Source organism: Bison bison, unplaced genomic scaffold, assembly GCF_000754665.1.
Source record: "Bison bison bison isolate TAMUID 2011002044 unplaced genomic scaffold, Bison_UMD1.0 scf7180017864036, whole genome shotgun sequence".
Classification (NCBI taxonomy): domain Eukaryota; kingdom Metazoa; phylum Chordata; class Mammalia; order Artiodactyla; family Bovidae; genus Bison; species Bison bison.
Window position 1 is genome coordinate 1,064,475 of NW_011494608.1, and position 13,624 is coordinate 1,078,098.

General features: G+C 52.4%; 1 protein-coding gene across 6 annotated transcripts in view; it reads right to left on the reverse strand.

The window, feature by feature from the left end:
• Window positions 1–13,624, reverse strand: part of ST3GAL1 (ST3 beta-galactoside alpha-2,3-sialyltransferase 1) — an 87,630-nt gene that overhangs the window by 12,155 nt on the left and 61,851 nt on the right. For all 6 annotated transcript variants that reach the window (XM_010834784.1, XM_010834778.1, XM_010834779.1 and 3 more), the window contains one exon: window positions 2,552–3,463. In XM_010834784.1, coding sequence (XP_010833086.1) covers window positions 2,552–2,854 — 303 coding nt within the window. In that variant the 5' untranslated portion in view covers window positions 2,855–3,463. The remainder of the gene's footprint in view (window positions 1–2,551; window positions 3,464–13,624) is intronic.

Consider the following 13,624-nt stretch of genomic DNA (forward strand, 5'->3'; position numbering starts at 1 on the left):
TAAATGACAATGCAAAGTCCCAGAGGGCTGCTGACAAGCACACAGGAGAGAGTGGGCAGAGGTTCACAGTCGCCTCCTCCCCTTCACTCTCCTGACTAGTTTCCAAGTACTGTAGTGTATCTCCCTGTCTACAGTCAGGGCTCAACCAGTGCCTGCCGCTGCTGGTAGGGCTCGTGCCTTAGGGCAGAGCCTGGAGGCAGAAGCTCAGACAGCCAGCATGACCCTGATGTGAAGGACATGGGGGATTCTGTGATTCCCCAAGGCACCTGGGCTGTCAGCTTCCAGCCCCTGAAGCCTCCATCCCTGGTCCGGCCTCCCTGCCCTTGCTCCCATGTGGGTCTGGAGAGGCCGCAGTGGGCAAGAAGGCAGAAAACAACGGTGCCTGGGGGCAGACGGCGCAGCCCCAGGTCTGGCTTTGTACTGACAGCCCGGTGACCTCAGTCAAGTCCTTCACCTCGACTTGGAGACAGAGGAGAAGAGGCAGCAGACCACAGGGGGTAAGCGGGTCTAGGCCCAGCCCCTCTGACTTACGCATCCAGCACCTTCCGTGGCCCCCTGCCAGCCCATCAGCCTGCAGGGCATTTCCTGCCAGGCTCATCACATTTGAAAGGCAGGGCTCTGTGTTCAGCATCCTAGATCTGGATCTGTCCTGGGTGCCTGGGGGCCTTTAGGCAGTGCTATGGTGCCTCCCGGGAGCTCTCAGGATGGTTTTGATTTCAGTATTCTATGTCTCTGCCTGGAGGGACAGAAGTGCTTGTCAGATGTGGTGTCCCAACTCTTTATTCAAAACATGTGGTCTGTGTGTTGTCAAGGAACCCAGAAGCTCGAAAGGCCTGCTTCTTTCTGTTGATTTCTATTGGTGAGGCCCTTTCTCGCCTCCCCTCCTCCCCTGCAAAGTCCCTACCAAGTGGTAACCAGAGGCTAAACTCCAGCAAAGAAGAACTGCAGACAAGCACTGGGGTAGGGATTAAAAAAACTGATAAAATGTTAACAGCCATGTGGGAAAATATTCAGCCTTCGTACGTACTGAAAAAAATGTGAATTCATTACCCCTTGCCCATTAAAGCAGCACAAATAAATAAAAATGTTAAAACCTAATGTTTGCAGTATTGTAGAGAAATGTAGTGAGGAGACTATTATGACTTCAATGTGAAACTCAGCAAGATGAAGTTCCTCGGAATCATTCTTGATATAGGAAATTAAAAGCAAAACCCAGGGACCCTGGGTGCCTACCATCCATCACTCAGTCTTGTGATTGTCCATTTTCCCTTCTCTCCTACCATCCCTAAAAAGGGAAAGCTCTTTTTCCATCTAAATATCTTGGCATCTACTAGATGCTCAATAAATCTTGAATGACTGGGTATTTTTCACTCTTCTTCAATCCATTTTGCATTTGACAACCAGAGTTACTTTTCAAACAACTAGATCAGATCATGGGCCTCTCCTGATTAAAACTCTTGACGTTTTCTGCTGCACTCAGACACAAATGCCACATTCTTCGCTTTGGGTCTTGCCTGCCCCCAGACCTCCTCTAGAGGCAGCAACCCCTGCTCACAGCCACACAGAGCTCCTCTACTCACCTCCCCCCACCCCCCAAGACACCAAGCTGATGCGGCCCCAGGGCTCTTGCACCTGCTGTCCCTGTGACCTACCGCACTTTCCCCTGATCCTTCCACAGCCTGCGTCCTCTCTGCCTTTAGTCTCCACTCAAGTCCTGGCTCCTCAGAGACCTTCCCATTGACCCCATTTAGAGAGGCTTCTGCCCCAAGCTCCCCCCATCACAAACCCCTTTGGGAGGAAGTTCCTCCTCCGAGCACTTCTATCTGAGCCTATCTTGTTTGTTATCCATCTCTCTCTGTCAGAATATAACTCCACGAGAGAAGGACTCTGTCTTTTTTGCTCCTCAGTAATAGTTGAATAGTGGCCTCTAAAAAGATATGTCCAAGTCCTGACCCCTGGAACCTGTGAATGGGACTTTATTTGGAAAAACAACCTTTGCAGATGTAGTTAAGGAATTCGAGATGAGGTCCTCTTGAATACAGAGTGGGCCCTAAACTCAGTGACAGGTGTCCTTACAGAAGAAGGAAGATAGGCGCTTAAGACAGAGAAGGGGTCTGTGTGAAGACGGAGGCAGAGACCGGAGGGATGCGTGTGCAAGCCAAAGAATTCGCAGTGACCAGCGACCCTCAGAAGCAGGGAGAGAGGCGTGAGATGGAGTGTCTCAGAGCCTCTAGAAGAACCAACCCTGCTGATCTCAACCTTGATCTCAGACTCTGCCTCCAGAAACAAGAGGGAACGCACGTCTGTAGCTTCAAGCCACCTTCTACGTTACCTGTTACGGCAGACACTGGAAACGCCTACAGAACCCTTGGCTTTGATTTATATAGAATGGATTCTAAATACACAGATGCTGAATGAATGAATGACTAATATTCCGAATCTCACCAAGCGCCTGGCAGGGCCCCAAGTGCACGCCAGGGACTGAGCATTTGGCCCTCAGGAGCCCCCCACCCCGCCTCCCACGAGACCCGCCCACAGCCCCGGTTCTCACCAGCCACCAGTTGTACGTGTCTTCCTCCAGGAGCGCGTTCTTGGCCGTCAGCAGCGGCTGCATGGACCGGTTGAATCGCTCGTCGAACCAGGAGGAGACCCTGCGCTGCCCGATGCAGCGAGTACAGGTACAGGGCCTGTTGGAATACTTCATGAGCTTCTTGAAGTTCTCTGAGAGCTCATGGACCATCTGCTTGGGGAACCAGGTGGTGGCCAGCATGGTGTGAGAGTAGTTCAGGAAGAAAGAGGTGAGGAAGATGAACAGGAGGAGGAGCGTGAGCACTTTGAGAGTTCTTTTCCTCATGGTCGCCTTTTCTGCTTTACTGAGGGGGCGGGGCAGGGATGGGCTGGAGGAAACCAGGCCTAACTGGCGAAGAACTCCAAAGAAAGAGCCCGGAGATAGAGGCTCAGTCGCAGGGCGGGACAAGACAGGGACAGCCACGGAGCTTTAGAGCTTCCTGACGGCCACGTCTGCAGGCGGACAGCCACCAGGCTGTGCTGGACATCACCCGCAATACTCAAAGGCTAAGTGGACCACTCGTGGTGGGTTGGCTCTGCTGGCGTGCAGTTTGTCTTTTCAGGAAATAGAGTGGCCTGTTTCATCAGCAATCTTCAAACAGCCGATAACGTCTCTTGATGAAGCTTTAATCAAAACTTAATAACCGTGATTTCCTTTCCCATCCAAGGGGGTGGTGGGGTAATTAATCCTTGTGACAGCCCAGGGTCCCTCGAAGGTGAAGACGTCACAGGAAGGGCCGCGGTGCGGGACAGAGGGAAGCTGTTTCTGCCACCGCCCTCTGGACAGGATGGTGCGTGACAATTCTTAATTAGAACTGGGTCTTGCCCACGCTGTAACCAGAGATGTGGTGGGGAAGCAGCTGGCTTGATGAAGGCACTGGGGGCTGTCTGTCATCTACACAGAGAAAGAGGAAGAAAACAGGATGAATGTCTCTTCCCTTCTTCAAAAAAAAAACTTTTCTGTCTCTCCACTTCCTCCATTTCTTCTCTGTTGCGACACCACCGATATGGCAGGTGGACAATTTTTTAACCTTTTGAACTTCAGTGCATGCATGTGTACAGTGGGATGTTAATGCCTATTGTGCAAGGTTGCCAAGAGACACGGAAGGTGTCCCCCCGCATCTTTCCTGCAACCAGAACCTAGTACACTGAAGCACACGACCAAAGTTTGTGAAATGAGTTAATAATGCACATACGGTGCTGGGCACACAGAGCTTGCTGACCACAAGCTACTTTCTCTCTCCTTCACTCTCTCTTGGATTCTGAAGTTCAACAACAACCAAAATGCTACTCTTAAGAGGGTAGCCCAGACTTCTACCTGGCCGAGGTTCAAGTACTGGTTTACCAGCTGAATGGTTTGGGGCAATTTATTCAACCTTCCTGACCCTCAGTTTTCCCTTCTATAATATAAGACAATAATACCTCCACTTATGGGATGGCCATGAAGATAAGACAAAATGCTCTCTGCTGAGTTTCTGGTATTCATTAAGCAATTGCTAAACTTTCTGTCCCTAGTGGCTCAGCTAGTAAAGAACTTGCCTGTCAATGTGGAAGACACAAGAGATTCAGCTTCGATCCCTGGGTTGGGAAGATCCTCTGGAGAAGGAAATGGCAACCCACTCCAGTATTCTTGCCTGGAAAATTCCATGGAAAAGAGGAGCCTGGCAGGCTACAGTCCATGGGGTCACAAAGAGTCAGACATGACTATGCACACACACACACACACAAACTTTTCTTTGCTGTTTTCTACGTATGAATGGATATTCTTGGATGAGCCACTAAGAGCCAGAGAGGATGGTGCATTCATGCATACCTATTTCCTCAACTAACAAAGCATATGGTCACCCAGATAGGGGTCTCCCAAGTTGTCCAAAGAAACTGAGATTCAAAGAGATTAAGTGGCTGTGCCCAAGGTCGTGGGGAGAGGAAGAAGTGAGATCTGAGTCTGGATCCCAGACCTTCTGAGTCCATGCACCTGGAGGGGCCGGGGTACCAAGAACAGGGCAGGAGTGTGCCCTGGATGGACACCCTGTCCGTTAATTGGGCACCAGATGACCATAGTTGGAGGGGTACAGAGAAAGCTGGGAGCCATTTATTCCAAGAAAGCACACCGGGACGCCTGAGAGGCTTGTAACACAAGTCCCCACACCTCCCTGGCTTTTGGGCTCCTGCACAGCACAGCTGTGGTCACACCTCTGCACTTGAACCTGACTCCCCTTGGTCCTTGCTGAGCATATGCCCCGTCTCTATCCATCTGATCAGTTACCTTCGCCATCCCAACGTGTAGGCTGTCAAGCAGCTGGATTTCCGACCACCCTCCCCACCGGCCCCTGCTGCCCAGGGTAGTGATAGTGAAAGGAAGATTGATTACTTTCTGGTAGAAAGAGGGGCAGTTCAAAAACCAGATTAAATCCACAGCGCCGTCCTGGAGATAGCCAGGGGACAAGACATGTTGCTTCTACTGCTTCCTCGAGGCCTCAGCCCGGCGGGTAAGGTCTCCTCATTTGCCTTCTCCTCCACTTTGTACTTGTCGTGACAGTGTGACTTGTATGGAGAACCTAATGGTGTGTAGAGCCGTCCCTTCCAGCCACCCCTGCTCCTCCGTCCAGCAACCAGCTCTGTCATCTGAGTCAGATTAACCTGCTTATCCTCAAGGGCGGGCTCTGATTTAACTTGGCAGGCAGAAGGTTCCCACCCCTCCTACTGCAGTAATTGGTCCAGGGATGGGCACGCAGCCTAATTCATCTGGAGCGAAACTCCTGACTTTTGCAGAGGAAGGGGGAAAGAGACGTTCTTTGGCTTTGGCCAGTTTGCTGTTTGAATGCGAGGTCTGGAGTTGTACCAGACACTTAGCTCCCTCACTGATTGGTGTTAAGTCCCTATTTGATCATGGCTGCCGCCCTCCCTGGGCCTTGACTTTTCAGTGACATCAGAGAATAAATCCCCTTTATTGTGTAAAGCAGACTGTTTGTAACTTGACTGACTGACCCACAGGTCAGTTGTTCTGGCCTCTGGGCACCCAGCCTGGCTGTCCCCACCATCCAGAAAACCCACCCCACCCTGCTTGGCTCCTTTGACTCCGGGAGGGAGGTCTGCCGGTGCCTGGCCTGAGCGGGGGCCTCTCCTGGCTTCCGCTGCATCCTGGCTCCTCTCTGCCTGTGCTATGTGCTTGCCTGTCTCCTCCCTGAGCTGGGCGCTCCATGAGGATGGACACTCAGTCCCACTCATTGTCGTGGCCCTGACATCGGGAACCCACAGGGCGTAAAGGGACGCAGACGTAGATGAAGGGAAAGATGAAAGAGTCAGAGGGGAAAGCTGGGCCAGAAAGCACAGGCTGAGTCTGCGATTCTCACCAGGATGCTCACCCCCATTTGCTGTGTGACTGTGAACAAGTGCCTGACCCTCTCTGAATCACCCTTTCAACTGGAAAATGGAGCTGATGACACAGATTCTGCCCGCTTCTTGAGGCTATCAACTAAGGTACGATCTATCCATTCAACTGATTCACTTGATGCATATTTGCCAGGGCCCTGTGCTGTGCCAGGCTTTGGGCTGGGTGGCAGGGATCCATCATGAAAGATTTTAAAGTGGGAACTTCCCAGGCACCTGCAAGGCCCCAGCACTTTGGGAGAGAGGATGCTGGTGTCCTTGGATCCGAGAGGGGCACGCATGTGGGTGGGGCGGAGGGTGTGTGGGATTCAGAAACCAGGATCAAGACTGAGTGTCTCTGAGCAACATGGAGACTCAATGGAGGGTCTGACTCACAAGGTCTCATTACATTTGTCTTTGTAATGAGCAGAACCCATGATGCTCTTATGGACTCTGCATCCTGATGCCAAGGGCATCAGTTCACTGAAACAGATAATTACTGAACCATGTTGATCAAATACAACTGTGAATGAGAAGCTAGGTCCCTTACAATGTCCCAGCTCCACGAGAGGTATTAACATTCTACCCTGATGCTGGAGGGAGGGGGCGGTGAGCGTTGGGACAGAGCGCAGGGCCGGATGGCAGAGGCAGGGGGGACCGTGACACCCTCCTCCCATCCATTCATCTGGTACATCCTGGTAGCTGCATCTCTGAGGCCAGGGTGCTGGTTTTAAACCCACCTACCAGCAGACCCTTCCAGGCTGGTACCAATTAGTACCCTCAAAAGCCCTGGAACAAAACTGCCTTGGAAAAGTAGGAACAGCCCACCCCCGGCCCTGCTCCCCCCAACCTTCTCCCTTGCCCCAGGGAAGAAAAAAAGAATGCGTGACTTTCTGTTCTCTATTAAGTGAGGCAGCCTGCAACACATGGGGAATGCTAGCCCGGGCCTCTGAGATGGGACTGAGGCCAAGACGCCACGGGCCAAAGATCTCCCTGAGCCAAGTGCACAGCAAGGAAGGCTGGCTATGCCTCCCCTGACAAGGAGGACGAGGAGAAGGAAGGGGAGGAGGACCCAGCTCCCAGTGCTGTCTGCAGAGAGGCAGTCATGTCTCAGCCACGGACAGGAGTTCTGGGGGACGCACGGGGGAGGTGCACAGAAAAGATGGATAATTTGGAACGGTGGCTCAGAGGGTAAAACGTCTGCCTGCAGTGCGGGAGGCCCATATTCGATCCCCGGGTTGGGAAGATCCCCTGGAGAAGGAAATGCAACCCTCTCCAGTATTCTTGGCTAGAGAATCCCAAGGACAGAGGAGCCTGGTGGGCTACAGTCTATAAGGTCGCCAAGAGTTGGATATGACTGAGGGACTTCACTGGAGGACGCACAGAGGAGGTGCATGTCACGGTCCCAGAGGGTCACCCCTCAAAGTTGACACAAGTCAGTGCCCCTTCAAGAACTCAGAAAGGATTCCCTGAAGGAGGGTCCCTAATGAAGCTACCCTCCTCCCCTCCATCCCTAAAAATAGGGAGATAGTGATGATTACCAGCCACTAAGAGAAGAACTGCTTCCAATACTTGGCAAACCAAATGAATGGACAGATGGGGTTTGTGAATGTTTGGTTAATGCCTGCTAAACTTCCCGCTTGGGAAGACCCCCTGGAGGAGGGCATGGCAACCCACTCCAGGATTCTTGCCTGGAGAATCCCATGAACCAAGGAGCCTGGCGGGCTACAGTCCCTGGCGTCACAAAGAGTCAGACATGACTGAGTGACTAAGTACAAACTGCACGGTAGGTCTCACAAGGCTGGGATGTCATACTAGCTCTCTGCATAGCCTTCTGCCTCATGTTGGCTGGTGAAGTGACCGAGTGAACAGTAGGTTGTTGGTAATATTCACACTTCTGATAAGGAGCTGCCATGACTGTCCTCCATGGGATCCTCAAGTCAACTGGGTGAAATAAGCCAAAGGAGCCACGGGGTCCCAAAGTCAGACACAACTTAGACACAACATCAGACACATTTCCCTGAAATGAGAAACTGAAGTTCAGAGAAGGCAAGTGACTTGTCCAAGGTCACACAGCGAGATGCCAGCAAAGCCAGCACTTTGCTCCAGGCTCCTACCTCCTCCTGGGCTGTCCTCCATAAACACAGCTAACTGTTCTACTTCATCAGGACCTGCCCTCATTTCTTTTCTTGTCATTTCTGTGGGTTTCAAATCTGTCATCTTTCTGCCTTCCTGAAATGGATACTACCTTGTCCATCCTCTCTTCTGCTGTGTCCACTCCGTTTAAATTATATACTACATTTATTTCAGTTACTGTATTTTTTCAGTTTTAGAATTGCCACCTGAGTAATATTTTAAATAAGTTCCAGTTTTCGGGTGAAAATCTGTACCTTGTCACCTGTCTGCCTGCAATGATCCATCACAGTTATTTTAAAACCATGTCTTACCCTCGTGACATCTGGAGATGAGGGTTTATTTCTGTTGTCTGTTTTCTCTCCTTATCTCTCTTTGGTCATTTGGCTCTGTCTCCCAGCATGCCTGGTTAACAGTGGACAGAGCACGGGCCGGAAGTGTAGCAGCTGAGGACAAGGTGGTCCTTGGACAGGAAGGAATCTGTTTGGCCCTGGAGGCAGGTAAAGCACAGGCACACTCCCCCTGTCCCAGCTGGTGACCGACAACCAGGCTGCACAGTCTTCATGATGACTAGTTATTCCTGGCTTGCCCTTACTTATAAGGAAGAGCCTTTCTTTTTTTAAATATTTAATTTATTATTTATGGCTATGCTAGGTCTATGCTTTGCTTCAATAGGCTCTTCTCTAGCTGTGGGGTCCCCTGGTGGCTCAGACGGTAGAGTCTGCCTGCAGTTTAGGAGACCCGGGTTCGATCCCTGGGTCAGGAAGATCCCCTGGAAAAGGAAATGGCAACCCACTCCAGTACTCTTGCCTGGAAAATTCCATGGATGGAGGCGCCTGGTGGGCTACAGTCCATGGGGTGGCAAAGAGTCAGACACGACGGAGCGACTTCACTTTCTCTTTCTTTCTGTAGTTGTGGCGAGCGGGGGCTACTCGAGCTGTGCTGCACGGCCTTCTCACTGCAGTGGCCACTCCTGCTGTGGGCTTCAGTGTTGCAGCTCCCAGGCTCTAGAGCACAGGCTCAGTAGTTGTGGCACGTGGGCTTCTCCCACGGAGAAGGAAACGGCAACCCACATCAGTATTCTTGCCTGGGAAATCCCTAAGGACAGAGGAGCCTACTGGGCTACAGTCCACAGGGTCCCAAAGTCAGACACAACTTAGCGACTGACTACATGCATGGATATTTGAATTGCTTCCACCTTTACTGGACTTCCACCTTTAGTGGACTATTGAGCCACTTTGTTGGTGGCTCGGTGGTAAAGAGTCCGCCTGCCAATGCAGGAGACCCAGGTTTGACTTGTGGGTCGGGATGATCCCCTGGTGTAGGAAATGGAAACCTACTCCAGGATTCTTGCCTGAAGAATTTCATGGACAGAGGAGTCTGGTGGGCTAAGTCTAGGGGATCATGAAGAGTCAGACATGACTGAGTGACTGAGCACATGGGCTTAGTTGCTCCACAGCCTGTGGGATCTTCCAGGACCAGGGATCCAGCCAGAGTCTCCTGCACTGATCCGCAAGGAAGCCCAGGGCATAGTCCTTCCAAAGGGAAGCTGGGAGGGCTATGAATTTGTTAGGCATGCCTCCTCCATGCACTCTCTCACTTCCAATTTCTGTCTCCCCTATACTGTGAGACTATCAAAAGCTCAGGCTAGCTTTTCAATCTCTCAGCTGCTGTGTTCAGCTTGTTTCCTTAGGCTCTGGTCCCATGCAACTTAAATTCTGCCAAATGCCTTGAAAGGAATAAAAAAGGTGCAGAATAATGGCCCTCTTCCCAAGGTTTCTGTTGCTTTGCTTCTTGGCCCCTTCATTTTAGCTGACCTGGGAGTCCTGTCCTCCATTTTTATTTCGTTTCATTATTACTATTTTTCACTCCTCGCCTCTTGAGACTGCTCAACACTGAGCTGCTTCTCTCTGCTTGTCTTCTGGAGCCGCTGGTCACTGGACACTTGGAATCCATCTGTTCTGGTTCTGTGCCAGTGGATCATGGCCAGTGGTTGTTGGAATAAAAAAAAATGGCCCAGACATACCTGGGTTCAAATCCCAGCTCTTCCTATTCCCAGTTCTGTTCTCAGGGGTAAGGCACTGCAGCTCTCTGACACTCGGTTTCTGAATCCACAAAGTGGGACTGTGTGCGTGCCCACTGATTTCAGTTATGTCTGACTCTTTGTGACCCCATGGGCTGTAGTCCGCCAGGCTCCTCTGTCCATGAAATTCTCTAGGCAAGAATACTGGAGTGGGTTGCCATTTCCTCCTCCAGGGCAATTTCCTGACCCAGGGATTGAACCCTCATCTCCTGCGTTGCAGGCAGATTCTTTACCCTTGAGCTACCGGGGAAGCCCACATAGTGAGACTTGTAACGCCGGAAGGCAGGGCTGCTGTGGGATAAAGGGATTTGCACAAAAGCGAGCAGCTTGGTTTGGGGGCACAGAGCAGGCACCTTATAAATGTCAGTTCTCTTCCCTCCCCGAGTTTCAGGTTCCTCGTTTGTAAAAAGTCCAACAGATTCCCTAGCTTGCCTTACTGGCAGGGTTATTTAAAAGACTGAATGAAATCAGGCATGAAAGAACAAACTGGGGGAATGAGGAAAATGATGATTTCGACTCGCTTCATTAGCTGCTTCCATGCGTCGAGGGATGGGACAACCAGCCCTTCACTTCCTCCTGCTCTACTGGCCAGGACCTGCAGGGAGGAGGGTCCCAGAGCAATGCATGGGCTAGAGTGTAATGGGTATCTGTGGTCATTCACGGGGCCCTTCTCTCTTCAAAGGGTTAACTGTTGGAGCATCAACCTGTGTGCAACGCGAGGGCTCTTAGGGCATCCTGATTCTTCCTGCTTGCACGGCCCCTGCCGGCTAGCATCTACTGGACTGGGGATTCTGTCTCTGCTCTCTCCTCTGCATCGTGGGGGCTGGAAGGTTAGAAATGACACTTCCCAACTTCCCCTGACCGGGCGGCTCTGCAATAACAGGATAATCAGCATGGAGGTGGGCTTGTCCTCCTTCCTGTGGGGGCAGAGGCTGCTCTGTGGACCAACCCTCTGCCTCCTCCACCTTCCAGTTTGCAGGGCATCTCCACACTCTGAGCTGGCATCTTTTTTTTTTTTTTTTAAGAGTTACTTTTTTGGTCTTCTTTTTGGCCATGCTGGGTCTTCGTTGCTGTGCTCAGGCTTTCTCTAGTTGTGGCGAGCAGGGGTTACTTTTTGTCGTGGTGCACACGTTTCCCCTTGTGTGGCTTCTCTGTTGCAGAGCAGGGGCTCTAGGGAGCAGGCTCAGGAGTTCTGCTGCATGGGCTTAGCTGCTCCTCAGTATGTGGGATCCTCCTGGAGCAGGGATCGAACCCGTATTCCCTTCACTGGCAGGTGGATTCTTAACCACAGGAGCACCAGGGAATCCTTGTGCTGGCTTCTTGTGGCTTCCTGGCCTCTGGGCTCCAGCCTTCAGCATCAGGACCGATATACCTGAGGGCACGGCCCCCATCACCTTTCCAATGACTGTCTAAGCCCCAGATCCTCTGAACCAAATCCTTCTGAAGCTTCTGCCTCAGTGAAGCCTCATCAACACCTGGGGATAAGGCGGTGCCCACCTCACGGGCTTCCCTTGTGGCTCAGCTGCTAAAGAGTCCGCCTGCAATGTGGGAGACCTGGGTTTGATCCCTGGGTTAAGAAGATCCCCTGGAAAAGGGAAAGGCTACCCACTCCAGTATTCTGGCCTGGAGAAGCCCATGGACAGAGGAGCCTGGTGGGTTACAGGGTCCATGACCACGGGGTCACAAAGAGTTGGACTCGACTGAGCGACTTTCATTTTGCTTCACACTTCACACATGCCTCACGGGGCTGGGCTGAGAAAGGCTCCAATCAGTGCAGGCAGAGCTCAGGAGTCTGCGCCCAGCACACAGGGAGCACTCCCTGAATGTTGGGCTTGACTTCTGACATCCTCCAGCGGCTTCTGGTTTCCTGCAAGGAGCGCCATCTAACAGCCCCACTCGGCCCTCTCCTTTCTGCCCACGTCACTGAACAGACACGGAGACTGAGCTCAGGAAGGGGAAGCAGTGCATCCAACAACACATGGCAAAGTCCAGAACCGAGAGGGGAGCCGGGCGCCTGATTCCAAGACCGCCTGGATCCTTAGAAGGAACCTGCTCTGTTCACGCAGCTGCCTGGCTTGGCTGTTTCCACACTTGCCGGGGGCAGGAGGGTGGAGGGCAACACAGGCTGGGATGGACAAGGAAAGGAGCCAGCAGGGGCTGAGGGTGCTGCATCAGGCACTGATTAATCTGTCATCAGGGGACATCACCTGCTTATGGAGGCTCCCCCTTTGCAGACCCTGTTTACCCACAGTACTGGACTGTCACAGCTCTGGGACTGAGTACCAGCTCCATCTTTCAGAGGCAGGAACAGAGGCCCACAGCTGTCAAGGGACAGAATCCCAAGGAGCTGGGGTACTGGGAGATGGGGAGCGCAGGAGGTAGGGGCCCCGCCCTGAGCCCCCCGTGACGTCTGAGCTGAGGAAGACCGACAGTGACCACGCCACAGCAGCGACATGAGGATCTGCATGGAGCCAGTTTGGGGCCTGGCAGGGTGCAGATGTGACCTCTCCTCTCCCAGCTTTTGCTTCCTCCCTGGTCAGCATCTCCAGGCCAGCTCCACCCTCTGAGTCACACACAAAGTTGGCAGCCAGGCTCGTGTGGCCCAGCCTGGACCTGACTAGCTCTGTGTGTGTCTCTCTCTCCCCCAGCTCAAGAAGGACCAGCCTTGGCTGCAGCCAGACTCAGATCGCTCCAGAAAACATTATCCAGGAGCAGCCCAGCTTGGGTGAGATGAGGCCTGAGAGATGGCCTCAGGGAGAGGCAAATAGGCTGTGATAAGTAACACAGAAATCCTGCCTGACTTGCCAGCCCGCCAGCTGGCCGTAAGAGTTCACACTTACGGCTGCAACGTCAACCACAACTGCATTGTCAGCTCCTGCCTAAGTCTCCAGGCTGCAGGTCTGCCGCCCAGATTTTGACTCTGCCAGCCCCGCGTTACATGTTGCTGCTGTTTTTCAGTCGCTAAGTCATGTCTGACTCCTTGCAACCCCACGGATTATAACCCGCCAGGTACCACTGTCCATGGGATTTCCCAGCAACAATACTAGAGTGGGTTGCTATTTCCCTCTCCAGGGGATCTTACCAACCCAGAGATCAAACCCGCATCTCCTGCTTTGGCAGGCGGGTTCTTTACCACTGAGCCACCAGGGAACCCGGCCCCGCCTGTCACCACCCACCCACATGGCATGAGCCAATTCCTAAAATTTAATCTCTCAATATACACACACATCTATTGTATTGGATTTTTTCCGCTGGAGAACCAGCTATTACCCTTTCCTTTGTGTGATTGAAGAGAGAGCTGGAGACGAGTCGGGGGCCCCCTAAGAAAGTGGTAACGGCCACAGGACCACAGGATGGGCCAGTAACTGGGCAGAGAGGACAGGGGCCTACGGGCAAAGGAAGCTGCAGGTGCAAAGGCCTGTCAGGAAAGCAGGTGGGTTGGCAGGAACTGAGAGAGACGGTCAAGCCCAG